The sequence below is a fragment of the Diplodia corticola genome (genome assembly GCF_001883845.1).
Source record: "Diplodia corticola strain CBS 112549 chromosome Unknown scaffold37, whole genome shotgun sequence".
NCBI lineage: Eukaryota > Fungi > Ascomycota > Dothideomycetes > Botryosphaeriales > Botryosphaeriaceae > Diplodia > Diplodia corticola.
In genome coordinates, this window is record NW_017971516.1 from 19463 (window position 1) to 44855 (window position 25393).

A 25393-nucleotide genomic window follows, 5' to 3' on the forward strand; every position below is an offset into this window, starting at 1 on the left:
CGGGCTTCGTTTTCATGCACCCTCCGATATGCGTTGAAGAGACGTTGCGATTAACGAAGTAAGGATAACTTCCCCCCCACCAATGTTTTCACCTGGTATCCTTGTTTCCGAATTGCTCTGGCCCTTTCCCTTGGATTACGGATAGGTGTTATCGGGGAATTAATCAAGACTACTCGAGCAGTCTAACGAGAAACAATTGTGCATAGAGCCTCTAGCTAAATCATATTTTCCAGAATCACAGCCAACTTCGCTTTCATGGAGTTAGTGTGCTATTGGCTCAATTTTCTAGGAATATTCGATAGTCTAGGAGGGAGTGGAGAAAATAAGTTGTTACGACCGCTTATGCCGCTACGCTGGCTGGATGGCTACAAGAATGTAAGAGGATGCGGCATTGAAAGGGACTTTAAACAATCAGGTAGAGGCTTGTTATAACGCTCGGTCCGACGAATAATCCTATCCAGAAGACTACGTTTCCCAAAACAGTGCGGCCTTTCAACAAGCGAGTCCGACTTAAACTGACCAGAGGAATTTGCAATAGTTGCGTGGCGAACAAATAGCCCCGTACCTTCTTAAACAGACAGAACATGACGAGCTCGTGAACCAGAGCAGAGAGCAAGAATGTAACGAAGGTAGCGGAGCCCTTGCTGAGGTGCCACGAGGAGATGGAGGAGTGGTAGACATGACGTAAGAGGAAATTGTGCACGGGACGATTCCAATCGCGCGCATACTGATCGAAGCTGACGCTATTCCACCAGTCTCCATAGAAGCCTCTGTCGGCAAAGCGAGTCAACTCAGCCAGGACATTGAGTATACATTCCCAAATCAAATACCAGGTGAGGATTTGCTCAAGAAGCAGAGGGAAGAGGATGTCGCTGACTATCCAGGGGAACTCCAGCGCGCGCTCCTGAAGTGTCATGCCGGCCTCCTTCATGCGGACTGTCTCGGCAACGGGCGGGTAAATATATGCCTGAGAGACAACAATCATGACCCAGATTATTCCAAAGGTCGCGGCCGTCTTCTCAGCGACATACCACCAGTTGATGCGCTCCTGGCGGGGATACTCCAACTCGTAGACAAGCGTTGGGAGCATCGTCCAATCGGCGAAATTGGCCAAGGTGAGGTTCTTGGGATATGCCCACTCTTCCGAAGTGCTCTTCCCACGCAGCTCCGACGCAAGACTCCTTATTTCGCTACGGACCACGGCAGAAAAAGCCTCAAGCTGGTCGGCATCCAACGGCTCACCGGATTCCACAGCGTGGGCTATGGTGGAAAGGGGGGATTGCTCGTGGAACAGGTCAGTCGAGGCCTTGGAGGTTGAAGAGCGGCGCCTCCGGCGGAGACTGTCGGAATGGGGGACGTCGAAAGAGGTGACCATAGGGCTGTTCGGGCGAGAAGTAGTAGGCTCCTTTTCGGAAAGCTCGTGGAGCTTCTGCTCCAGAAGCTGTTTGCGGCGATAGACCTGTGATACTTGGAGAGCTTAGCGAAATGCGCGAGGGTGGACTGGGTGGGGGGCGGGGCTTACGGTAGCCGTTGTAGAAAGAATAGCTGTGCTGCTTCATGAGGAAGACCATGCAGTGTAGGACAGTGAAGATGGTGTGAGTCCAGGGCCAGTCGCGGTAGATGGTCCAGTAGAGCACAGCTCCCAGGTAAGAAGCCTGCCAGAGGTGCTCGATGATGTAGCCCGGGCCTTCCCAAGCCAGGTAGCCGGCGACGACAGCCTTTTGCAAGGCAAAGCCAAAAAGGGTACCGACGCACATGACGCCGTCGGTGAGGCCCAGGACGACGACGTCGCGCTCGAACATGAGATTCCAGATCTCATTGCGGCCGAGGACGCTGCCGTATGTCCTCCAGTTCTTGGCGGCGACGCGGATAAGCAGCAGGGCAATGCACAGCCAAAAGAGAGTAAACCAGCCGCGGAAGGGCGAGTCGTAGCTGAGTGAGTTCTGGCGGTCGAAGGTGGAGAACTGGCGGGTGAAGACCAGGTCGCGGAAGCGTAGGCGAGGGCTGGGGCGCTGCTCCTGCTGCAGGCCGTGGCGTAAGATGCGGCGGATCTCGTGGTCATCGGCGGTGAGAACGTAGCGGCCCTTGGTGGCGGTGCGTTCGAGGTTGACCTGAACGCTCTTGCGCCGGCCGTGGGGCGAGGCGCGGTCGGCGTCGGCGGGGGCGCGCACGGCGTCGTAGGCGGGCTCGCCTGGGCTGCTCCCGCTGGAGCCACTGAAGCCGCTGGAGTCGTTGGGCGCGTCTGGGGCAATGAGGCCGGGAGTGTCCAGGCCGCCGCCGTGGCTGCCGGCAATGACGGCGGCAGTGTCGAAGTGCACGTCGTCGTAGTCCTCGTTCTCCGACATGGTGGTGGTGTCGGCTCAGGCCGGCCGCCTGCAGTGTTGCCTGCGCCCCTGGCAGCACCAGCAGCGATCTGACGAAGGCGGCATCCATCAGCAGATGACGTCACAAGGCAGAGGGACGCAGGGGCCCGGGCCACGTCGGGCGTCCCTGCGCGGTCGTCAAGCTGGTTGGAGCGGCGAATGCCGGCCGGCCTGCGCATATGCAGCTACCCCATCACATGTATCGTCGTTCCTGTGCTGCCAGCGGCGAGACTGTTGAGGTACCTTCTTTGCTATATATCCCAGCCGGAGTCTCATCCTGTCTCGCGACACTCGCAGTCCCCTCGACGCCGACGCGACCATCACGGCATCGACGGCTGATTTCACTTCGGTTGGCCACGGGTTCGAGCCAATGGACATATCATCACCACGCAGTCGTTTTTTTTTTTTACCTGAACGCGTGCTGCATCACCAGAACGGAGGCCGATTTTTGGCGGGTGGGTCTTGTGCAACAAGTCTCTACTGGTTTACATTGCTCCTGATACAGACACAATCGTTGGGACAAGACCATCGACAGCCTGTACCGGTGTTACCGCTGACTCCTGGCTGAAGCATTTCCTCATATCCGAAGGCAATGACGGGTACGGCCGCGGGCATGGCCGTGATCAATTCAAAGAGCGTGGCAACCTAATGGTAAAGGGGGTCGCATATTGGGCATACGTATACTCAATCTTGTTTTCCTCACGTGCTTTGGCAGTGAATTTACCGTCACCTTGTGGTTTGCCTGTGCAGTAAATTACTTTCCCATGAATTGTCGGTACTGGATAGCACAGGGTGCGCGTCTTAGTAAAGATCCAGACCTCCGAAGACGGCCGGTTGCTCGCCCTGTCCGTCAGGCCTATTTTGTGAGGCATGCAAATCTCTGCGTCTCTGCTCAGCCTCGGCCCTGCGCCTCTCCTCCTCCTGACGTTGCTCCTCTTCCTCTGCCGCGGCCTCTCTTGCCCGCTTCTCCTGCTCCTCGGGCGAAAGTACAGTTGTGGGGTCCTTGCCCTGCTCCACCATTGTTTGAATCTGACCGAGCGCACCCTGGCGGATCTTGTCTTCTGTCGGCCATGGAAACCACGGCAGAGCGCCCAGGCCGGCTAGCCAGGCCTTCTGCTCCGCGTTAAGAGTAGCCATGGTACGAGTCTCCTCGGGAACAGCAGCAACATCGGCCTGTTGAGATTCGGGGGCCGCAGCAGCGCCGTTCGCCATGGCGGCGTCTTCGTCGGGCTTGTCTTGCGCGGACGCAGCAGCGTCCTCTTTGCGCGGCGGGGGGCGGAAATTGGGTGGCACGGTGAACTTGCCAATGTGTTTGGCGTAGGTTAGCAGCTCTGCGGTGCTTACATCGCGGGCATTGGAGGCGGGGCGGGTGACGGGCGTGGCGATGAGCTCTCTGCGCGTATCGGCAAGCAGGCTCAGAGTTGACTTGACCTGGGAGTCCAGGGCGTCAGCTGTCTGGCGCAGGGCCAGGACGCGCTGGTAGTTGGCCTGGTGTGCGGCAACTGGGCGAATGATGTCAGCAGAGCAGTGTGGGGAGCTCTCCGAGGCAGGCGCACGCTGTTCGAGACCGCGGCTGAGCTCATCGTCGGCGGCGACTAGGTCGACTACGGCCTGCTGCGAGGGGTTGTAGGAGGCGATGGAGTCGATCAGGGTGTTGAGGGCGGTCTCGACGCGCTGGAAGTGCTGGTCGAGCAGGGCGTCCATGTTGCGGCAGAGGGCGCGGGGCGGCGCAGAGATGGAGCAATGGGCAGGCCGGAGCTGGACGGTTTTGGCTGCGCGCGCGGCAACACGGACGGCTGGTCGCAGGCGCGGGCGCGGGCGGGCTTCCACTGGTCGGCGTCGCCGACGCGTGCGTTCGTGCGTTCGGCGACGAGCGACGGGCTGCAGGTTCACCAGGTGCTGGTGCCTGAGGATGCAGGCAATTTGGGCCAGACAGCGCTCCGCTAATCAGCGCGCAGCCCCTCACTAAGGCCTGGTAGCCACACACAACCACAAGCGCCCGCTTGCCAGGTTGCGGCCAGACCCAACGTGCAAATAATGCACGACTCGCTGGCGCCCGCACACTCCAACGTTCCTCCACGCGACTTTTCTGTTTAGGTGCCTGTGCTTGACGTAGCCTCCCGCCCGCCTGCTGCGCCTCAGCCCTCAGCCCAAGACCCCGCGATCTTCCCACCCACCTTCGCTCTTCGCTATAGCCTTGCCTACCGCCACATTTCTTACCCTCCCCAGCCTCGACCGCACGCCTGCCTGCTGCAAGACCCTCTCCTCTCCGCAGACCGCTTTCCCTCCCGTGCCCACCGAGCCCGACCGCCGCGACACCGCTGGACTCACGCTTGGCACCGTCCACCATGGGCAAATCGTAAGTGTGACGCTTTCCTTGACTGCTTTGGCCTCCGCGCGCCTGCTCGAACGCGCAACCGTCCCTACTCGCGCCTCCGCAGAGCAATGCGTCATCGCGCCTGGCGCCACTCTTTCTCCCCGCCCAGCCTCACCACGACTCTGCCATGACGACCGTCGGAGACGTTGCGCAGTCCCGCCGCCGCCGCCACAGCGTCTCGCTGCACGACGTGCGCACCTCCCATGCACCGCTGCTCCAGGTTGAGCACCCCCCGGTGAAGCTCGGAAGGACGCGCGGTGCCTCCATACCCGTTCCCGGCGCACGCCAGTACGAGGGCTACGTGGGAAGCCGCCATGTCGCCCTGCAACTGGCCGTCCGTGAAACGGACCGCGAGATATCGGCCCGCAGCTGTTTGATTCGCGTGATGCTGGAGGATTCCCGGCTAACTGTGCACTATCACAGCCAGAGCAAGCTCACCCAGCAGGAGCTGAGCGATCTCCAGAAGGCCACCCACTTCGACAAGAAAGAGTTACAGCAGTGGTACAAGGGTACGTCCTCGTCGTGCGGCCCGCGGCTCGATGCCACGCTGACCACGGCCTGGCAGGCTTTCTAAAGGACTGTCCCTCGGGGATGCTCACCAAGGAGGAGTTCCAAAAGATCTACAAACAGTTTTTCCCATTCGGTGACCCGTCGTCGTTCGCCGACTATGTCTTCAACGTGTTTGATGCCGACAAATCGGGCTCGATCGACTTCAAGGAGTTTATCTGCGCGCTGAGCGTCACGAGCAGAGGAAAGATGGAGGACAAGCTGGATTGGGCGTTCCAGCTGTACGACATTGACGGCGACGGCAAGATTAGCTACGACGAGATGCTGGCGATTGTGGAGGCTATATACAAGATGGTTGGTTCAAGACAGGCTGGCGGGCGGCACAGTGCTGACAACTCGCAGGTCGGCTCCATGGTCAAGCTCCCCGAGGACGAAGACACGCCCGAGAAGCGCGTGCGCAAGATTTTCCGCATGATGGACAAGGACGAGAACGGTAGCCTGGACATGGCCGAATTCAAGGAGGGCTCCAAGCGCGACGAGACGATTGTGTCGGCGCTGTCCTTGTACGATGGGCTTGTGTGAGGCGTGGCGGCATCTTTCCTCTCTCTCATGTTTCTATGCCTGTGATATCATGTTCGCGTTTTCCCTAAGCATCGACGGAGGTTGTTCTGAGTTTACTGGCTGTGGTGGAAAGAGGCGTCGGCAGACCATGGCCCAGCTCCCGCGTAGTATGCACATAGCGACGATGGAACGGTGAATGGCGCATGTCCTTCTGTTCAGAAAGCGCCAACCAGGGCCTTTGCAACAGTGTGGCATTACGCGTGGCTTTATGACTGCCGATCCCTGAGGCTAAGTAGCCGGCGAAGCTCCGGGTCGCAAGCAAGTGACAGCTTTCAACCTCCAAACCACACGTTCCGCCACGACCACACTCTCGCCCAGCCGCCTCTGCCCTGCGCCTGTCCCCCCCCCCGAGCCCTGCGGGCAGTCCCATTCCTACCGCGGCCGCGCATCCGCTTCTATCGACTCCGCTGCCACGCGCTCCGCCGCACCTCCCGCGCGCGCCGAGGAGTCCACGGCCAACCGCGAGCTGTCGCTCCGCCAGACGGTCTCACAGCCAGCCCCGCGGCCTCGGCGCCGTCGTCGCCGCCATGCTTTTCACCCGCCTCAGTGCTCCAGCCGCCGTGCTCTCGGCGCTGTTGCTCCTCGCCCCCGTTCCCGCGAGCGCATATTACCTCCCTGGAGTCTTGCCGACCTCGTACAAAGAAGGGGACAAAGTGCCGCTGCTCGTCAACCACCTCACACCTGGCAATTCCCCGGACGACTCGCACGTGCACTCGGTCTTCTCGTTTGACTACTACCTCCCGGAATTCCACTTTTGCCAGCCGAGCGGCGGCCCCAAATACATCTCGGAGTCGCTGGGGAGCATCCTGTTCGGTGACCGCATACAAACATCGCCCTTTGAGCTGCGCATGGGCAAGAATGAAACATGCAAGCCTGCATGTCGAGATCAGACATACGAGCCGAGTGATGCGCAATTTGTCAACCAGAGGATTCTACAGAATTACAACCTGAACTGGCTGATCGACGGCTTACCCGCCGGACAGCTGAAACACGATCCAAACGACAACACCAACTTCTACAGCCCCGGATTCGCGTTGGGCGCCGTCAAGGACGACAAGCCAATTCTCAACACCCACTATGACATCCTAATTGACTATCATCAGGCCGGTCCGGATGCATACAGGGTTGTCGGTATCCTTGTGGAGCCGCGGTCGATGGGCGAGGCAAAGCTGGTCAACGAAGAGAAGGCTGAGTGCGGTGAGCCGGCACCAATAGAGTTGTCGGAGACAGGAAGCACGTCTGTTTTGTTTACCTACAGCGTCTACTGGAGGCCTTCATCCACGCCATTTGCCACGCGCTGGGACAAGTACCTTCATGTCTACGACCCGAAAATCCACTGGTTCTCGCTGGTCAACTCGGCGGTCATTGTGGTTTTCTTGGTCACCATGGTCGCTACCATCCTCATCCGCACTTTGAAGAAGGATATTGCAAGGTACAATCGCCTCGAGCAATTTGCGCTTGAGGACTTGTCGGGAACGAGCGTGGTCGAGGAAGGAGTCCAAGAAGACTCGGGGTGGAAGTTGGTGCACGGCGACGTCTTCAGGCCACCGAAGAACCCGCTGTTTCTGAGTGTGCTTGTCGGCAATGGCGCACAGCTGTTCATGATGGCCGGCTTCACCATTGGTAAGGCTCCAGATACTGAAGAGTGATGAGTAGAGGTTAACTTCAATGCCAGTCTTTGCACTGCTAGGATTCCTTTCCCCATCCAATCGCGGCTCTCTCGGCACTGTCATGCTTCTTCTCTACACCGTCTTCGGCTTCGTTGGTGGCTACGCGTCGGCTCGCATCTACAAGTTTTTCCATGGCGACAAGTGGAAGCAAAACTTTGCGCTCACACCCGTTGCGCTCCCTGCCGTGGTGTTTTGCATCTTCTTTCTGCTCAACCTCTTCGTGTGGGCGAGGTCGGCGAGCGGGGCCGTTCCGTTTGGGACGATGCTCGCGCTCGTCTGCATTTGGTTCCTGATCAGCGTTCCGCTCTCGCTTGCGGGCTCGTGGATCGGATTCAAACACAAGAGGGTTGAGACGCCGGTGCGGACCAACCAGATCCCACGGCAGATCCCACCTGCGTCGGGCTACCTTCGCCCTTTGCCTAGCATGCTGATCGTAGGGGTCCTTCCTTTCGGAGCCATCTTCGTCGAGCTCTACTTCGTCATGAACAGCATCTGGGTCAACAAAGTGTACTACATGTTCGGGTTTCTCTTTCTGTGTTACGGCCTCATGATCATTACTTGCGCAGCAGTCACGGTCCTGATGATCTATTTCTTGCTGTGCGCAGAGAACTATCATTGGCAGTGGAGGGCGTTTTGCACGGCGGGCGCGAGCGCGGCCTACGTGTTTGCGTATGCGCTGCTCTACTGGGGAAAGGTGTTGGAGTTTGGTAGCTGGACCAGTGGAGTGCTGTATCTTGGCTACAGCGCACTGATCAGCGTGCTGTTCTTCGTACTAAGCGGTAAGTGTTGTGCAACTTCCCCCCTCTCGCGGCAGTGGCTGACGGATTCTTGCAGGCACCATCGGGTTCTTTGCCTCATGGCTCTTTGTGCTCAAGATTTACTCGTCCATCAAGGTCGACTAAAGCATGCGCCGGAGAGAGGCGTTGCTTCACCTTATGACTGTATTCGTATAATTAAATCGCTGCCTTTGGTAATGGAGCTTGGCGCCGGGCAATAGAGCACAGCACGCACATGTTCAACCTGTATATAGTATACGCGGAGCTTTCTTGCATGCTACGCACAATGGGATTTTTGCAGAGACATGAAGTGGACGTGACGTGCCTCGTCAGGCATGTGAAGGCGGCAGGCGGCCAATGACGTCAATGCCCGCGACCCCCGTTGCCCGTCGCCTAGGTTCCTGTTCATCCATGCAAGTGATGGCAGCGGCTTCGCTAATGCCTTGAGCCTCGCTCCCCCCGACACAAAGTCCTCTTCTCGTCACGCCGCGTATCGTCTCCCATCAATCCCCGACCATGGAGAATCCAGGTAGCTAAAGACTCAGGCGCCGCGTGCACCACGGACCCGGGCTGACAGGACGCGGCGCAGAGAACGAAGTCGCCCAAGTCATCTATCTCCTTACACAGTCGCCGCCGCGCGCGCAGCGGGCTGCTATCGAGAAGTACTTTACGCGCAATGCCTCGTTCACACATCCCTTCTGCAGAACGGGCAAGTTCGGCAACTCGCGCGCCCTCATCGTTGCCATCTACCGGTGGTACAAGATCATGAGTCCAAGAATCGACCTGCGAGTCAACTCAGTTGGTGCGCCGGCCCCATAGAAGCGCGGCAGCATGCCAAGGCAGCCTATTGCGTGATAAGCGCAGCCTTCCTGAGCTAACTCCATCGTCATGCAGCCTTCGACCAGACGAACCTCATCCTTTACGTCCACATCTCACAGGTCTTCCGCGTCTGGCTCATTCCCTTCTACTCAGCGCCTGCGTCTCTCGTCACGGTGCTGCATCTCGCCCGTGTTCCGGCCTCGCGGTCGGCCGACGAGAAGGGCGAAGCCGGCAGGGCCAAGTACTACATCACGGCGCAGAATGACCTCTATCAAACCAGTGAATTCGTGCGCTTCTTCTGGCCCGGCGGCTTCTTGTTCGTGTGGATGTGGCAGCTTGCAGCGACCTTCTTCTGCGTCTTGGGCGCCTTGTTCCTGTCTCCCTTGACTGCGCTTCAGGAGCATTTCCACCAGGGTGGAGGCCTACGGGGGAAGGACGTGCCAGAGAGTCTGTCGGGAAGGCTCGAGAAGAAGTATCTGTGAAAGAGGTGCAATGGATGTTTTACCCTCTTCTTGAAGCCAATGCTACATGTCTTCCCCCCGTCGGTCCGGTTAGGCCATGGCCATCATCATGATGGCGCCTGCCAACGGTGCACCCGCTCGACGAAGACGCTCTTCTCGCCAAACACAGGCGGCGGAGCAGGGTCCAATGATGGGTCGATGCGAAGTGCGTGGGACGGCTGACAAAGGCTGCGGCAGTCCAGGAATATGCGGGTGAAGAGGAGGGGTAGCGCTGGTCGGCGGCGGTGATAAGCTAGGCTAGGGAGGAGCGAGTGGTTTCCATTACTCGATGGGAATGCGGTGGCAGGCGCAGGTGAAACGACGGGGCAGCGATGGGCGCCAAGGCCGGTGATGCAGCGGCGCGGTGGTTGCGGCGCCGGCAGCCCCCCTGCCCTCGCCGCCGGCTGACCACGAGGCGACGCCAGCAGCCGGGACGCGCGCAGGACCAGCAGTGGTGGTTGAGGGCTGGACGGCGGCGTCCGGCGGTGTTGGGGCCTCCGAAAGATTGCCTAGCGGCAGGGCAGCGCGGCAGGGCTGGCGCTTTCTGCACCGTTACTGCCGCCGATAGGGGCTCCGCCATTTCTATCGAGTAATGCGCCTCGCTCCACACCAGCCCAGCCGGCCCACGATGAGGGCCGCCGCCCCGCCATTGCGCCGAGCGCGAGCCCTGCTGCTGTTTGAGACTGGCTGGATCGACGCGGCACCGGTCGGGCCCGTCAAGCCAATCTGACAGTTTCCGAATCTGGCTGAGATATCGCAGCATTGATAAGACGCTCGCCGTACCCCAGCTTTGCCCGCTCCTTCCGCCTTTCCTTTCAGCCCTCGTGCCTTCTCCGCCTCCGCCTCCGCCTTCGCCTTTGTTTCTCCACACCGCTCTGCTCTCTTGTCCTCTGTCCGCTGCCTCCTGTGCTCTGCCGCAGTCCTTATCGCCCTGCCGTCACCTTATCGTCTGCACCAAGCTTCTGGACCAAGACCTGCCCGTCACCCGAAGCTTGGACAGGCCTCTCTTCTTTGACCTTGCTGCCCTCCAACGACACCATCAATCTTTGTTCTTTGTAGCCCAAAATGGCCCCCCATGCCACCGAAGCCTCCTCCCCCTCCGTCTCGGCTCAGGTGCCTCCCATCACCGTCATCGCCTCATCCCGCGCCGTCGTCTCCGGCCGTCTCACCGAGGCAACCCTCGTCGTCTCCACCTTCACTGGAAAAATTACGTCAATCTTCCACTCCGTTCTGCCGCCCTCCGATTTCCCTCCCGGAACTCCCTATGTCGACTATTCCCCCAAGATTTTGCTTCCGGGTCTCGTCGATGCTCATGTCCATCTGAATGAGCCGGGTCGCACCGAATGGGAAGGCTTCTGGACCGGCACGCGTGCCGCTGCCTTTGGCGGTGTCACTACCGTCGTTGACATGCCTCTCAATGCCATCCCTCCCACCACAACAGTCGAGAACCTGAAGACCAAGATCGACGCCGCTCAGGGCAAATGCTGGGTGGACGTTGGTTTCTACGGCGGCATCATTCCGGGCAACGACCAGGAGCTGAAAGCCCTTGTCCAGGCCGGCGTGAGGGGGTTCAAGGGTTTCCTCATTGAGAGTGGAGTGAGTCCAGTGCCCTGTGGCAACATGGCTGATTTCTTTCTGGAACACGCTTGCTGACGAGCCTGTAGGTCGACGAGTTCCCTGCTGTCGCTTCTGAAGACATCAGAAAGGTCCTGGCGGAGCTGGCTGACGAGCCCACCACGGTCATGTTCCACGCTGAGATGATCCCTCCCATCACCGCCTCTGTCGGCGATGACGTCCAAGCTTCTGAGCCGCCACTCCAGCCTTCCGGGCCTCTGACCACTTACCAGACATTCTTGGATTCGCGGCCTCCTTCATTCGAGACTTACGCCATTGCTGAAATTCTCTCCCTCGCCCACCTTGCTCCCCAGCTTGACCTGCATATCGTACACCTTTCGGCCATCCAAGCCATCCCAATGCTGCGAGAGGCACGTGCAAAGGGCATCAAGATCACGGCCGAGACGTGCTTCCACTACCTGAGCTTGGCCGCCGAATCTGTCAAGGAGGGTGACACCCGGCACAAGTGTTGCCCTCCAATCCGGGAGCAGTCGAACCAGGACGGCCTATGGGCGGAGTTGCAACGTCCCGAAGACAGCATCATCAAGACCATCGTGTCCGACCACTCGCCATGCACGCCCGATCTAAAGCTGCTGCCGGCCAAGCTGGCCGATCTGGGCTGCACCGACCCACACAACGTAGACGGCGCCGATGGAGATTTTTTCAGCGCTTGGGGCGGCATCAGTAGCGTTGGCTTGGGGCTGAGCATCCTTTGGACTGAGGCAAGGACCCGCAACATTACGATTGAGGATGTGGTCAGATGGTGCTGCAAGAACACGGCCAAGCAGGTTGGCCTGGACGACACCAAGGGCGATTTGGGCGTCGGATATGATGGTGACATTGCCGTCTTCGACGATGAAGCCACCTTTGTTGTCGAGCCTAGCACAATGCTGTTCCGCAACAAGTGCTCGCCCTACGAGCACAAGACGCTTCGCGGAGTCGTCGCCGAGACATGGCTGCGTGGACAGAAGATCTTCACCAGAACCGACGGGTTTGTGGAGAAGTCGGGTCCAATCGGAAAGCTTCTTCTTGAGCCGCGGAAGCCGAAGGTTGAAGTCTAGAGTGCAACATTGGTCCGATGGTATCGGGTCGTATCTGTTTTCGTTTCGACTGCATCACAGGACATCTAGAGGGCGTTTGAATGCGTTTTTAGGGCATAGCGATCTGACGGTGCATATTGCATGGGGTTACGACTACGAAAAGGAACGAAAGATCAAGTAAAAATGAAAATTAGATTCGAGATTTCTGGGTTGACAATGCGCGAAATGTGCACAATGGCCGTAACACTGTTCGGGAATGCACGAACGGGCGGATTTTCGAGACGTTGATTGGACTCGGGTGAAGCAGGTAATTTCATACAAGTGCACCAAGGGAACCATGGGGGCTCATTGAACCATCCCGCTTCGTTTTTGAAATCCAGTGCAAACGGAGGACAGGCAGGTTTTGGTATTCCTTCTGGTTCCGTGAAAAGCCGAATATTCCGGACGTGTTGGCGGTAGATCCGAGGTGACAGGGAGAGGAGCGGGAATCAAGAACTGGACGCTGGAAAAGGTGGCCATTCAACACCTATAGAACAACTCTCCAGCTTCTCGGGACAGTCGCCAGAAAGCCATACCGTATCCAGACATCCCTCGGAATCGTATCGTGACCGTTGCCCGCGCCATCGCGTTCCTCAGCCCAACTGTTCTCATCGAGGAGAAACCCATTTTTTTCACTTGTCCTCGCCTGATCTCCCTTTCCCGGCCAGCGGTGGCTAAACCACTTAGCGCAGCCTTCTGGCCTCACGCTCGGACTCGAGGAGGCAGAGGATGTCGTTCTCACGGACTGGACGGGCAGGCGTGTTAGTTCTGCTTATCCACAAAATAGCGCTCCCAGGGGCAGGAGTCGCTTCGATCGTGTGGTTCTCGTGCTGGGTGGGTGCTCACCGGGACCCTTGACGTTGCGGATAATGCTGCGGGTCTAGAATTTGCTGTTAGCCTCAAGCGACGACGGCCGTCCTTTCAAGCGCAACTTACGGTGTCGTCCATGAATTCGACGCGGACCTGAGTCACACCACCGCGCGAACCTGTACATCGCGTACCGTTAGCACCGGCACATGTTCGCGTCCTCCTTGCAACGCTCCCCGTCGTAGGGGGTGTTGTGCTTACCGGTGCGGCCGAGCACGCGGGTGACCTTGACGAGCTTGACGGGGACCTTGGCGGAATCCATTTTTGATGCGTGGGTGGGTTCGTGGGAGGGACGGAGGGGAGGTTGTCGGTCGCGGCTGCAGGCGTGTGTCGTCGTTGAGGCGCTCGCTATTTCGAATTTTGCGGGCCAGTGTATCGCCGCCCGATAAGCGATAAGCGAGCCCCCGACCACCATCATCATTGCTTCCACGAGTCCTGGCACCTCTGCACAGTGCGGCTTGTATTGCCCCTCATAGCGTGTTCCTGCAGACTGCTTAAGCGCTAACTGGTCTAGCTGCCTCTTTTCCGTGTTGCGGAGACGGCAATTTCAGCTTGATGACACGCCTGCGACTCTGCCAAGCTTTCGCCTGCGGGACTAGGTACTCCTGCCCGTCTTCCGTCACGGCTCCTGGGCAATGATGATGCCATAGGGGTCTCTGTCCCTCTCGCTCACTTCCACTATAATCGACTCGTCGCAGAGTGCCTCGAGCTCCTTGTCGGCTAGGTTGGGCTTTCCCTTCTCTTCCGCCCTGAGGTACTCCCACTCATCTCCGATTGCTTCCAGCAATTGGTCCCTCATGACGCTATGAAGGTAGCCCCTTTCGGTGTTCGAATGGAACAGAGTGATGACAACCTGGCCCTTCTCTATGGCGGCAAGCGCCTCATGGTGGGACAGCTCGCCAGTGAAGAGCAAATCTACGTCAATGCCCGAGAAGAGCGAGCCACCGCTGCCGGCGCATATGCCTATGCTCGACACTTTGATCTCGTCGACCGAGCTTCCTTGAGGGATGGCGATGGGGAATCCTTTGGGGTCTCCCAAGCCTTGGCCGATGCGCTCGATTATGGAAGTGAGCGGTTGAGGTGTCTGGAAGCGCACGATGCGGCCCATGCCAGCGCCATCGAGTCCCGGCACGTTGGTCACAGGAGTAATAACCTGGCGGGTGTGCGCCGTCTTTCCACTGTGTCTGTGTCAGAAAAATCACGACGACGCAGGAGATGGGCGAGCGTACAGTCTGAGATCATTGATACGCAGAGAGCTTCCGCTCTGCGAAGGGTGATGCCGCAACATATACAGCGATCTCTTCTCCACAAACGGATCGGCTTGCTCTGATGAAGCTGTCGGGAGAGGTGACGGTTGGGTGCTTTTGATCGACGATTGCTCCGAAGCGTCGGTCGGGTTCCCTGTGACAATGTCTGCAAGCCAGTCTCCGAGCCCGCCAGGCGCGGCATCCACGGCTGTGTGGGGACAGTAGACCTTCGGGGCACCGTCAGCGCACGTGCAGTGAAGGGACACAAGCGGCTCACGCTGATTCCGCTCGCAGCCAAGCGAAGCAGAGACTGCTGCTGGCTATTGGCGAGGGTCAAGGACTTGAGGCCTCTGAAGATGATTGGATCTACGCTTGAGTCCTGTCAGCCACTGCGCCGGGAGGCCCGCGATTCAGATTGGGCTGACGGTAGGCTACTACTATGGACGCATTCTGTTCAATTGCCTCGTCCGCAACGGCGCGGGTGAGGTCAACGGTAAGTAGGACTGAGTTCCGGTTGCGGCGGAGCGGGTCAAACGGCGCTTCGAGAAGCACTGGACGGCATCAGCACGGGGGACGGGGCACTCGGAAGACGGCAACGCACGCCCAGTGTTGTCCCAGCTCTTGTCGGCCAGCGCCTCGGGATAGCTGGTGGTCCTGTGTCAGCGCGGCTCGGTCGACCAGCGAGATGGATTGGGACGTACAGCTTGCGCATGGCATTGACCACAGCCCTTGAGAAAGGGGCGGAGGTGATGGTAGAGCTCATCCTGGACGACCGTCGGAGCGTAGCGGCAAACATCAACGGGCGATGGTGCGGAAGGTAGGGCGATGGGTCGGAGCTTCAAACCACGCAGGCGCCGACCAGGGCTGGAACGCGCTGATCGGATCCCTGTGCGCATCGTGCTCGGCACTCACGTCAGCGGGGCTCGCCCTCGCCCAGCTTTTCCTCCCCGCTGCATTATCTGATCCGCCCCTCTGCACCCATTCCGACCATCCTGCCCCCGTCACCCGCCATGAGCGCCTCTTCCGGAGTCACCCCCGAGTCTCTGAAGGCCGTCTTGGAGGAGAAAGTTGGCGCTGTCCACGTCGAGATAGCCGATCTCTCAGGTACGCGCCCTTCGCCCTTCGCCTGCGCAGCCTTCTTACCTGGTTCCCCCGCCAGGCGGCTGCGGCCAGATGTTCGAGGCCATCATAGTCTCCCCGCAGTTCGACAAGAAGACAACTCTTGCGCGTCACCGCCTCGTCAACGCCGCTTTGAGGGAGCAGATTGCTGCAATCCACGCCTGGACCCCCAAGTGCCACACCCCCGACGAATGGGAGAAGAAGAAGGCCCAGATCCAGGCTTGATACCTCGCCTGTGTTCACCCAAGACCATGCCGTCAAGACGTGGGAGCATTATATCCCAGGGAGGGGCGGGTCGGTGTATCATACACGATGCAAGTCTAACGAGTTACATGGGGAATTGACCGGCGCAAATTGATTGTTTCTTTTCATCGGCAGCTAGCTCAGCAGCACTCTAATTTCTCCACTCGTGCGAGGGAAGAGCTCCCTTAAGCTTGGAGCGGGCGCTTCTTCTGCGCCGTTCTCGACCACCCGCAGCTCATCTGCCGCCAGGATCCGATCCTCGACGAATTCAAAATCTTCGCAGAACTGTTCTGCAGCCGCCTCCGTAATCGCTTGGACCATTCTTGTATCCCGTAGCCGTTTGATATTGTCCATCGCATCCATCAAGGCAGAGGGCAGGAAATCATCCAGCTGGCCGCCCACGTTGACCAGAGTCTCTGGCTTGAAAGGGGGTAGCTGAGGGATTGACTTCAAGTCGTCCTCCGAGTCCGACAGTTCGGACAGGATAGCCTTTAGCGGATAAAGTCCCGACGTGTGCAAAAAATATCTGTGCTGGGAGGCCACCAGGTTCGATTTGTGTTCCTGCATCGTGTCGTCCATCTCCTCGACTCGCTCTTTCACAAACGAAAAGGAAGCCAAAACAGAACGAGCGGCAAGAAGGCAATTGACGGCGAAGACATCGTTGTCTGGCTCCTGTAGCCTCTTGTAGAGGTTCTCGCAGCCGTTGAGAAATGGGTCAAGAGCCTCGGACAGAACTGGCTGGAATCCGTTCTCGCGGTTGTCTAGCGCTGTCATGGACGAGTCATAGCTTTTGAGCAGTGCTTTCAGCATTTCGAGGGCCTCATCCAAGAAATCAGGCGGCGCGAGGTTCGCAGGCGCAACTGCTAGGTCACTTTGGACGCTGGCGACGTGATCCCTCATATTCGCCCGGAACTGCCTCAAAGCAGATTGCTCCAAGGCAGCGAGGACGTCCAAGATGGGCGAGTCGGTGCCGACGAGCTTCGAGAAAGTGTTGTGGTAGAAGCCAATCAGATTCGCAATCTTAAAGGCCAGGACTGCGTCCTCATGGCTTTGGATGACCTGCTCCGTCCGTTGCCTCAGCAGTCTCGCAACACCAGCGAGATCACGGCTGACGAGTTGATGCAAGGCCTTTTTCCCATCGAACACGTCTCCATCCTCGCCGTCTACGCGCAGCCATGGTTCGCTCTCAAGTCCCTGCTGAATGCTCTTGGAGATCTCATCCCCTTCCGAGATGAAAAGCACCTCTAGAGCCTCGCGCTCAGACACGGTGGTGGAATGAACCCAAGCCAGCATATCGCCGACATAGCGTAGTGGGTCATGTGCGTAGAACTCGATGGGCTTGGCAGTGGATCCAACATCGGCAGCTCCGGTCAAGGCGCTGTAAAAGGCATCAGACAGTGTGTGTTCTCGGGCCTCGGCAAAAAAGTCCAGGCAGCTCTGGAACAAGGTGGGCCGCTCGGCAAGGACGCGCAGTGCGCGACGAATGGAAGCGCTGATCTGCGGGTTTTCGAGATCCAAAGTCTTGAACTCGCGCTGGACCCAGCGGTAGAGTTTCTGAAAGGCGGAGCTTAGCTGCTTGGAGCTCTGCTCGAGGATTTCCAGGCCCAGTCTCTGGTCTTCGGTGCCCAGAAGGAGCTGGCTGTCGTGATGTATCTTCTTGACCCTGGTCAGGAGTTGGAAGAAGTCGTCGTTGACGGGCTCGGTGGTCGAGGTTAGCGTAAACAGCTGCTCATCCGAGAGAATGAAGTGTGATTTCAGAGCGTCCAGCAGGCGCAGTCTTGTCTCGCCATCGGCCTTCTGGGCCATCAATGCAGAAGCGTCGTCCAGCACGGGCTTCGTCTCGCGGGTTGCAGACGAGATTTGGGCGCGCATGTCAGTACAGCACCGGTTCAAGGCCTGGATTGCGGTGCCGACGCGACGCAGTTGCTGATAGCAGTCAGCGCACACGGTCGAGCAAGCGGGCGGGAGGTGGAGCAACCTCAGCAACGCGGCCGAAGTCCTGGACGATGTCGCCATTGCAGCGGATGACTTCGCGCTGCACGTCAAGCCTCAGCTGGCGGCGCATGTCCTGGGTGTTCTTCAGGCCGCCGGCATCCAACGTCTCGAGAGCATCGCGGATCTCAAGATCGGCGTAGGAGGCAGACAGAACGCTGGAAATGCGGGTTGACAGGGCACTGGCGCGTTGGGAGGAGCCTCCCAGGGCAGCATCGCTGAACTCGCCCGAAGGCCGGCTTGAGACGGACGGCCGGGACATGGCTCGGTCGATGCTGGGCGGGAGCTGCAGCTGGAGCTTCGGTCAGGGCCACAGTGACAAGGGCCATGGATGGATCCATTGGACTCGCTGCGGGCCGGCGTTGTTCCTGAACCCCTGCAGCCGCAGCGGGCGCGAGTCATGCGACAACGCGACGAATGACGCGCGCGCCCGCTGCGGCTGCGGCTGCGGCTCCAGACCTAGGCGGCGATAAAGCACGCCGCCAGACAACTTCCGCCTGACGTCCAGCGAGCACTTGTGCCTCTGCCTGCGAGCCCGCCCGCCGTGTGTCACGAGCCCGCCCGCCGTGCACCTGCCCCTGCAGCGTCACGCCCCGTTCCACCGCCGACACAAGCTCTCGCGCGAGCTCGCCCTCTCCGCTCCACCACCTCCGTCCGGCCACTCTTGCGTCGACCGCCTGCCGCGCCTGCTGCCATCGCAACCTCCCTACCAGCTTCGCTCGTTGCCGGCGGCGCATGTCGAGGTCTCACGCGACCTCGTAGCGACCGCCAGCGCCGCCTACCATGATGGCCTCCAACCTTCTTTCGCGGCTTCTGCCCGCCGCCGACGAGAATTCGGCCTACGAGCCCCTCGCACAACACCCTCCTCGCGGCCGCAGGCCCGCCGCCGACGACAACGCCAGCCTCACCCTGGACGAGGAGAATCTCGAAGCCCGCTTCCAAGACACCGACCTGGAGCATCTGCTTGCCGAAGCTGCTGACAGCCAGATTACCACCCGTAGCCCCACCCTCCCCCCAGACAACAACAACAACAACACCCAGCCCAACCGCAGTATGGCACCGCCGCCTGCTACGACTCACAACAGGCCGAGGTGGATGCAACCTGCTCCATCGCGCCCGCCTGCCGCCCGGATGGACGAGGATGACGATGTCCCCGAGTCCTTGTTGCTGGACAGCGACAGACCTTCTGCTGCCCCACCTCGAGAGCACCCGCGCCAGACCCAAGTCCGTCCCGACCGCTTGCCCTCGCCTGTCCCCGGTCCGTCTACCCACGCCAACAGGACCCAGTGGAACACAACCAGAGCCCAACAACGCCTTTACGGCGACTCCAGGCCAGCGCCCCAACGCCGCCACTTCGGAGCACAGCTTGGCACCAACGGCATTGTGTTCACGGACCCCAAAGAAGAGGCCATGTGGAGATGGGCCAACGTGCATAACCTCGACCGCTTCTTGACCGAAGTCTACACCTACTATCAGGGTCACGGGATGCAGTCGATCCTGTTGAATCAGTATCTCAACCTACTGTAAGGTCCCCAGCCCCTGCTGAAACCACGGTATTAACCTACTCCGAGACGCACCGCTTGTGTTGTTGCAACCTGCACAATCCTGCTCTTTGCCATCAACTATAAGAAAATCCATGAGAGCAACTCGATTCGGGACATCTTCGTCGAGGATGCAATGAGAAAGTAAGCCGACTCCTATCATCTCAAAGCGACATTTGTTAACTCGGAGCAGCATCCACGGCTTCTGGCTCTGCGGTCTATGGGTTTTCATCGTTGTCTGGGTCTACAAGCTTGTCCAGGTAACACTGAGCATCCGTCCTCTCTGGCTCATGCGAGCCTTCTATCAGCACCTTCTCGACATTCCAGAAAGCGACATCCAGACTGCAACATGGCAGTTGGTGGTTCATAGACTCATGGCCCTCCGGGACGCGAACTTAACCACTGCCGAGAACATCTCCGCCGCTGACCGCAGAGAACTTGGTGCCAATTCCAAACAACGCATGGATGCTCACGACATCGCGAACCGGGTTATGCGCCGGGACAATTACCTCATCGCCCTTTTCAACAAAGATATCCCGAATCTTACCGTACCCCTTCCGTTCTTTGGGGATATCCAGTTCTTCTCAAGAACTATGGAACTACTCCTTGAAACTTGCGTGATGCAATTTGTCTTCACGGCCGACGGCCATGTCCGCCGCGAATTTCTCACGAGCAAGGAGAGACGGAATCTGATCGACTGCCTCAATCAGCGGTTCAAAAAAGCGGCCATTTTGAGCGTTTTAATCGCACCGGTTTCCGTCATTTACTTTGTCGTCTCGTATTTCTTCCACTACTTCAGCGTAAGTGCAAGCAGCCCCGACAGGTTAGCAATATTCTGACAACGGACAGGAATTTCGAAAGGACCCTTCTCAACTTGGCTCACGGATGTTCACACCCATGGCAGAATGGAAATTTCGTGAATTCAACGAACTGCGGCATCTCTTCGAGCAGCGACGCAACCTGGCGTACCCGTATGCTGACCGTTACCTAAATCAATTTCCTAAGAACAAGTCGGACCAGCTTTGCGAATTCGTCGCGTTCGTTGTCAGCATTGGGATTGCAGTGCTTGTTCTCGGCTCCTTACTCTATCCCGAGACCATCACTCGCCTGGAGATTCTGCCTGGAAAACCAGTCTTCTTCTGGATTGGTGTCCTCAGTGCGCTATATGCTGCTGCCCGGAATCAAATCACGAATCCCGCAGATATCATCATGGAGCCAGAAGTCGCTCTGAAAGAAGTCATTGCTATCACTCACTATTGCCCAGCGTCATGGCGCGATCGGCTGCACACGGACGAAGTCCGAAGGGAATTTTCTCAAGTCTACCAAATGAAGATTGCCATCTTCTTGGAGGAGCTTCTTAGCATGGTCCTGACTCCGTTTGTGCTATGGTATAGCCTCCCGCAATGTAGTGAGCGCATTGTTGATTTCTTCCGCGAATTCACCATTCACGTGGATGGCTTGGGCCACGTTTGCTCTTACGCAGTCTTTGACTTCAAGAAGACAGACAACATTGCGCAAGATACTCATGCACAGCAGCACGAAAATTACCGCAAACAATGGTTTAGATCCAATGATGGGAAGCTAGACGCCTCGATCAACGGTTTCCTGCAAGCATACAGTCGCAATCCTGGCAACCGCGGCCCGACCGCACCACACTTTAACCTTCCTCCTGCCTTTAACCCCTTGGCCGGCTCGTCCACTGGGATAGACCACGGACTAGCCGGTGCGCGTAACCCAGCGCCGCGGCGCGGAGGCCAACGTGCAGCCTTGAGGTCAACAGCAGCAGCCGGCCCAGGTTCTCCCATGGGGTCCGTACTACTTGACCCTCACCACCAGCCGTCGGCCATCAACGCTCGCCATTCGCCTCATACTGCTGCCCGCTCACGGTACAATCCGAACCGCAATCCGTCGAGGCACCTGGATGAATTGGATGAAGAAGTAGATGCGAGGGCGGCTGATGCGAGGCAGATGCTATCGCACGGCCAAATCCCAGAGGATGATAGCAATCTTGGTGAATCTTGGCTCCCTAATGCCTCCAGTGGTGGCGGTGATGAGGATGACCTAGATGCCGCGGATGGTGCCAAGGGTGCCGGTGTTCTGGGCCTGTTGCAGCAATTCCAGAATGCTCATGCCCAAGGCCGCGGGCCTGGCGTCTAGGAGACCGATAAATCACTGATCTTAGGTGAATGGGTGTGCACCATTGGAGCAGGGGCTATGCACAATGGTTGTGCATGTCGCTGGGGTCGTAGCTAGACGGCTGGGCGCCCGGAGTTTCGATGTATCTGGTCTTGTCTTTCTTTTAGCTTCACATAAGCAACACGGTATGTGGCATTCCAAGCCACTACGGGCCGGGGGTGTTACTGGGAATGGAGTACTGGCGATTGAATTCGGCTGAAACTTGTCCTTTTCTTTCATGGTCTATGCTATCAAATAGAATACCCTGGCGAAGTAGACCAAGAGAGCTGATGAATCAGGACTGAGCACCCGAGATTCGAGCATTATACAATAGTGACACACGATGACGAAAAGCGTCAGGAGAACCCGCGAGACTGCCGCATTCGGGCACATTTCCTTCGGCCATTGGAGCGTAAGCCAGAGACCATCAAGTGGCTAGGCGGCAGGGAGCCGGTGCGCTCGATGACCATTCATGAAACGAGGGTATCATATTCTAGCTGAATCGACTTTCCAAAAAACCAGAGCCTCTATGCCATCCAATCTAAAGAATACTTTTGCCGTGCCATGCATGTCACAGCTCCGGCCCAGACGCCATCCATCCATGCCTCCTGCTGTAAGCCAGCGGTGATCTTTCTATACATGTGTGTACCGAAACAATTTCATCGACCACCAACGCCACTGCTGCTACCCAAACACACAATGACCCAGATATACAGACTCGATGCTCAAAGGCCCGTCTTTCCACACAAAAAAAAAGAAAAAGAAAAGGTCTTCGGGGCGTCCCTTCCCAGCCTCACTCCTGTCTCCGCCCTCGTCCAGCAGAGCCTTGCTCTAGTACCGGCCCCTGCTCTCGCTGCTACTGTTGCCACAACCGCAGCCGCAGCCGCAGCCGCTGCTGCTGCCGCCACTGCCCTGCAGCACTATGGCAATGGGCGAACCCGCCGACGCGTGCTACTGCTGCTGCTGCTGCTGCTAGTGTCGCTGCACCAACGACGCCACCGGGCCTCTTCCTCCCCCATGACGCTGCCAGACGGCAGACGAAGGCGGAGAAGGCGGAGAAGGAGGAGGAGGAGGTGGTGGTGGTGTGGCTCTGGGGCCGCCGATGCCGAACTTGGCCGCATATGGCAGCTGCTGCAGCTGCTGCAGCGGGCTCGCAATGTTGGCGCCGTCCTCGGTCGGCTGCGGCCGCGGCTTGTACAGGCGGTGGGCCTGGCGCTCGTGGAACACGGTGTCGGAGTAGCGGGGGAAGCGGAGGGCGCACGCGGTGCACGAGTGGGATCGGGCGCCGGACGGGTCGTGGGCGGAGGTGTGCGGCAGGGGGCTGGTGCAGGCTGGGAAGAGGGGGTCCACGACGGTGGGTGGCGGTGGCGGTGGCGGCTGGGGAGTCAAGGCGGAGGACGACGACGACGACGAGGTCGAGGGGTCGTGGCGGTGATGGGCGTGATGCTCAGTCGTCGCTGCCGGCGCCGCGAGGGACGCGACACCGCCGGGAGCGCCGAGCCAGTAGCGCATGTCGATGCCGTCGACGAAGTGGGTGGAGATGTGCTCGACGCGTTCGTTCCAGGTGCAGAGACGGAGGCCGCAGATGCCGCACGCGATGGCGATGTTGCGGGAGACGCGGCGGCACCATGTTTGCATCGTGGCCGACATCTGAGCCTGTTTGTGGACCTGACCCAAGTGCTGTATCAGCTTGTCTTTGCGCGTGAATGTGCGCGATGTCTGCGGGGCCGACAGGCATGGCGTGTGGTTGTGACGCTGGAGATGGTCGTGAGACGGATTTGGCTGCTCGCAAAAGACACAGAACTGGAATCCAGAATCGCCATCGGTGCGGAGGGGGCCATCGGGCATGCATATCCACTCTTTCTGCGGAATGTGTACGGACTCCTCGTGGCGACGCCAGTCGTATTTCTGGGCGAAATCGCGGTTGCAGAATGTGCACTGGAAGATTCTGCTCCGATCGATGCGTTCACGAACCACTGTGCTGCTGCGGCGCAAAGAGCCACGATGTCGCTTGCGGCCGCGGCGGGGTACGCGGTTGACCACCGAATCAATGCTTGCATGGGACGAATTGGACGAGTTGCTACTTGCCACCTCGGAAAAGGCATCGGGATTCCTACGTGGCGCGGAGGCAATGCCCTCCGTGTTCGCTTGAGCTGACGACTGGGGCGCGCAGAAAGCTGCTGCATGCTGCAGGGCTTCCTCGGACACTCCCTCGTCTTCGGGAGAGCTGGAGAGATAACGTTGCATCGGGCTCTGCTGAGTTCTCGGCTGAGCGCCTGGATCCGGCTTGACTGAAGGCGTGATGCTGGCGTGCCGTTGCTTCGGCTTGTTGCCCGCAGCGGCAGACGCCTTGGCCTCTCTGGCGCCATCGGTTGATGAGAGGGCGGGTGGGGATTGCTGGCCGGGCAAGGGCGCAGGCAGTTTCCGGGCTCTCGCATTCGCAAAAAAAGTCCTCACTTGGCGCGGGGTGAGGCCGGTGGCTTGAGATAGCGTCGAGACATCCTCTCTCTCGAGGTAAGGATCTTCTATGTGGTCATCGAACCACTGATGCAAGATGGCTTTGGCCGGGGAAGAGATGCGCTGGCGCACCCTTTGCTTCCCCTGATGGTCCGAGCAGCTCGGCTCGAAGCCAAGGGGACTGAAGGGCTGCGGATTCAACAGGCCGTCGAGGGCGTCATGCGGGATCAGTTGAGCGGAGTCCGGGATGGGCTCGAAGCCGGGCTGGGGCACGGGGGCAGCCGGGTGAAAGTGAGCGCCCTGAAAATCGAAGGCGGCGGGCGGGCACTGATCGACGGACCACGGGCCGCTCTGTTGAGGGGGGAAAGCGGCAAAGTGGTCGAACTGGTCGGGAGTGTCTTGAGGGAGCCACCTGGGAGAAGTGAGCATCTGGGCAGCTGGGGCGGGGCGGGGTCCCCTTACCAATTCGAGGCGCCGTCGTCCCACGGAATGTCCTCAGGGTGGGAGTCTACGCGCATGGGATCGGGCCATTGATGGGCAGGGTGCTGGAAGTAGGCCTGCATGGCGTCGTCGACGGCGTGGGTGGAGCGGGGTGGGTGGTCCATTGTCGGGTCGGATCAGGGCGAGGATGCCCCGGACAACGGGCAGATATAAAGGAAGGACATGTTCACGGGATGCTGGGCGCTGCAGGCACACCTAGAGCCTCATGGGTGCCTGCATGCGCGGTGCGGCTTACTCACGGCGCCCTGTTTATCAGCGTGGTGTAAGCTTCGCAGAAGGCAGCGGGCGGCGGGCAGCCCTACGGGACGGCAGGGCCATGACAAACGGGTCGGGCGGATTACGTGGGCGACGCAGCGAAAAGTCTGGAAGTCGCAGACGAGGGCTCCCACTGGGCGACGTAAAAATAGCCTCTGGCCGGCGCTGACAGCTGCCGCGAGTGCCCGTGTCGTCAAGTGGCGTCGGACCGTGCCGCTGGACGAGCTCGAGCTGCAGCAAGCGCCCGTCGAGATGCGAAGGCCGAAGGCGACGAGGGTGCCAGCAGCGCGGAGACGCTTCCAGCAGCGCTGCGTGATCATCGCGCCCCCAGCCGCTAGTGCTGCTGTTCCGGCGCGGGGCCATGCGGTGTTGCGGCGGCGGTTGCTGAAGATTAGCAACGGATTGATCAGCCGGCGCCTGCTTGGGCCGACGCGACGCTGCTGCTCTGCTGCGCTGCTGCTCTGCTGCTCTGCTCCTCGATCTGCTGCTCTGCTCCTCGATCTGCTGCTCTGCTCCTCGATCTGCTGCTCTGCTCCTCGATCTGCTGCTCTGCTCCTCCGCTCCTCCGCTCCCAGGGCACGCGCACCATTCGACCATTCGACCAAAGACCCTGGACAGCCCGTATCTGCATGGCGCCATATTTAGCCCCTGCCGCAACGTGTCCGATCGA

The 25393-nt window shown here is 59.1% G+C and overlaps 12 protein-coding genes across 12 annotated transcripts; 6 read left to right on the plus strand and 6 right to left on the minus strand.

Moving 5' to 3' along the window:
- Positions 1-403: 403 nt before the first annotated feature.
- Positions 404-2345, minus strand: BKCO1_370006 (mboat family protein; the record flags this gene model as incomplete). Its single annotated transcript, XM_020275155.1, has 2 exons — positions 404-1467; positions 1523-2345. 2 exons carry the CDS (start codon positions 2343-2345, stop codon positions 404-406), a joined length of 1887 nt encoding a protein of 628 aa, XP_020128748.1.
- An 819-nt stretch (positions 2346-3164) lies between these two features.
- Positions 3165-4067, minus strand: BKCO1_370007 (mediator of rna polymerase ii transcription subunit 4 protein; the record flags this gene model as incomplete). Its single annotated transcript, XM_020275166.1, has 1 exon — positions 3165-4067. One exon carries the CDS (start codon positions 4065-4067, stop codon positions 3165-3167), a length of 903 nt encoding a protein of 300 aa, XP_020128749.1.
- An 800-nt stretch (positions 4068-4867) lies between these two features.
- On the plus strand, positions 4868-5829 carry BKCO1_370008 (neuronal calcium sensor 1; the record flags this gene model as incomplete). Its single annotated transcript, XM_020275177.1, has 3 exons — positions 4868-5249; positions 5306-5601; positions 5650-5829. 3 exons carry the CDS (start codon positions 4868-4870, stop codon positions 5827-5829), a joined length of 858 nt encoding a protein of 285 aa, XP_020128744.1.
- Positions 5830-6395: 566 nt separating this feature from the next.
- Positions 6396-8440, plus strand: BKCO1_370009 (endosomal integral membrane protein; the record flags this gene model as incomplete). The annotated part of the gene is made up of 3 exons (XM_020275188.1): positions 6396-7491; positions 7544-8317; positions 8373-8440. The coding sequence occupies 3 exons, from the start codon at positions 6396-6398 to the stop codon at positions 8438-8440; spliced, it is 1938 nt and encodes a 645-aa protein (XP_020128745.1).
- Positions 8441-8830: 390 nt separating this feature from the next.
- BKCO1_3700010 (uncharacterized protein) lies at positions 8831-9615 on the plus strand (the record flags this gene model as incomplete). The annotated part of the gene is made up of 3 exons (XM_020274975.1): positions 8831-8843; positions 8904-9116; positions 9209-9615. 3 exons carry the CDS (start codon positions 8831-8833, stop codon positions 9613-9615), a joined length of 633 nt encoding a protein of 210 aa, XP_020128953.1.
- A 1083-nt stretch (positions 9616-10698) lies between these two features.
- BKCO1_3700011 (allantoinase) lies at positions 10699-12308 on the plus strand (the record flags this gene model as incomplete). The annotated part of the gene is made up of 2 exons (XM_020274986.1): positions 10699-11229; positions 11298-12308. The coding sequence occupies 2 exons, from the start codon at positions 10699-10701 to the stop codon at positions 12306-12308; spliced, it is 1542 nt and encodes a 513-aa protein (XP_020128954.1).
- A 701-nt stretch (positions 12309-13009) lies between these two features.
- On the minus strand, positions 13010-13455 carry BKCO1_3700012 (40s ribosomal protein s28; the record flags this gene model as incomplete). Its single annotated transcript, XM_020274997.1, has 4 exons — positions 13010-13071; positions 13173-13206; positions 13263-13312; positions 13395-13455. The coding sequence occupies 4 exons, from the start codon at positions 13453-13455 to the stop codon at positions 13010-13012; spliced, it is 207 nt and encodes a 68-aa protein (XP_020128951.1).
- A 357-nt stretch (positions 13456-13812) lies between these two features.
- Positions 13813-15236, minus strand: BKCO1_3700013 (ngg1 interacting factor nif3; the record flags this gene model as incomplete). The annotated part of the gene is made up of 6 exons (XM_020275008.1): positions 13813-14371; positions 14423-14667; positions 14718-14806; positions 14866-14991; positions 15042-15085; positions 15142-15236. 6 exons carry the CDS (start codon positions 15234-15236, stop codon positions 13813-13815), a joined length of 1158 nt encoding a protein of 385 aa, XP_020128952.1.
- A 214-nt stretch (positions 15237-15450) lies between these two features.
- Positions 15451-15784, plus strand: BKCO1_3700014 (uncharacterized protein; the record flags this gene model as incomplete). Its single annotated transcript, XM_020275019.1, has 2 exons — positions 15451-15544; positions 15600-15784. 2 exons carry the CDS (start codon positions 15451-15453, stop codon positions 15782-15784), a joined length of 279 nt encoding a protein of 92 aa, XP_020128949.1.
- A 153-nt stretch (positions 15785-15937) lies between these two features.
- On the minus strand, positions 15938-18056 carry BKCO1_3700015 (component of oligomeric golgi complex 6; the record flags this gene model as incomplete). Its single annotated transcript, XM_020275030.1, has 2 exons — positions 15938-17728; positions 17781-18056. 2 exons carry the CDS (start codon positions 18054-18056, stop codon positions 15938-15940), a joined length of 2067 nt encoding a protein of 688 aa, XP_020128950.1.
- Positions 18057-18577: 521 nt separating this feature from the next.
- On the plus strand, positions 18578-21492 carry BKCO1_3700016 (autophagy protein; the record flags this gene model as incomplete). The annotated part of the gene is made up of 4 exons (XM_020275041.1): positions 18578-19317; positions 19366-19479; positions 19529-20135; positions 20185-21492. 4 exons carry the CDS (start codon positions 18578-18580, stop codon positions 21490-21492), a joined length of 2769 nt encoding a protein of 922 aa, XP_020128947.1.
- Positions 21493-22482: 990 nt separating this feature from the next.
- On the minus strand, positions 22483-24572 carry BKCO1_3700017 (c2h2 type zinc finger containing protein; the record flags this gene model as incomplete). The annotated part of the gene is made up of 2 exons (XM_020275052.1): positions 22483-24379; positions 24430-24572. The coding sequence occupies 2 exons, from the start codon at positions 24570-24572 to the stop codon at positions 22483-22485; spliced, it is 2040 nt and encodes a 679-aa protein (XP_020128948.1).
- Between the last annotated feature and the right edge of the window lie 821 nt (positions 24573-25393).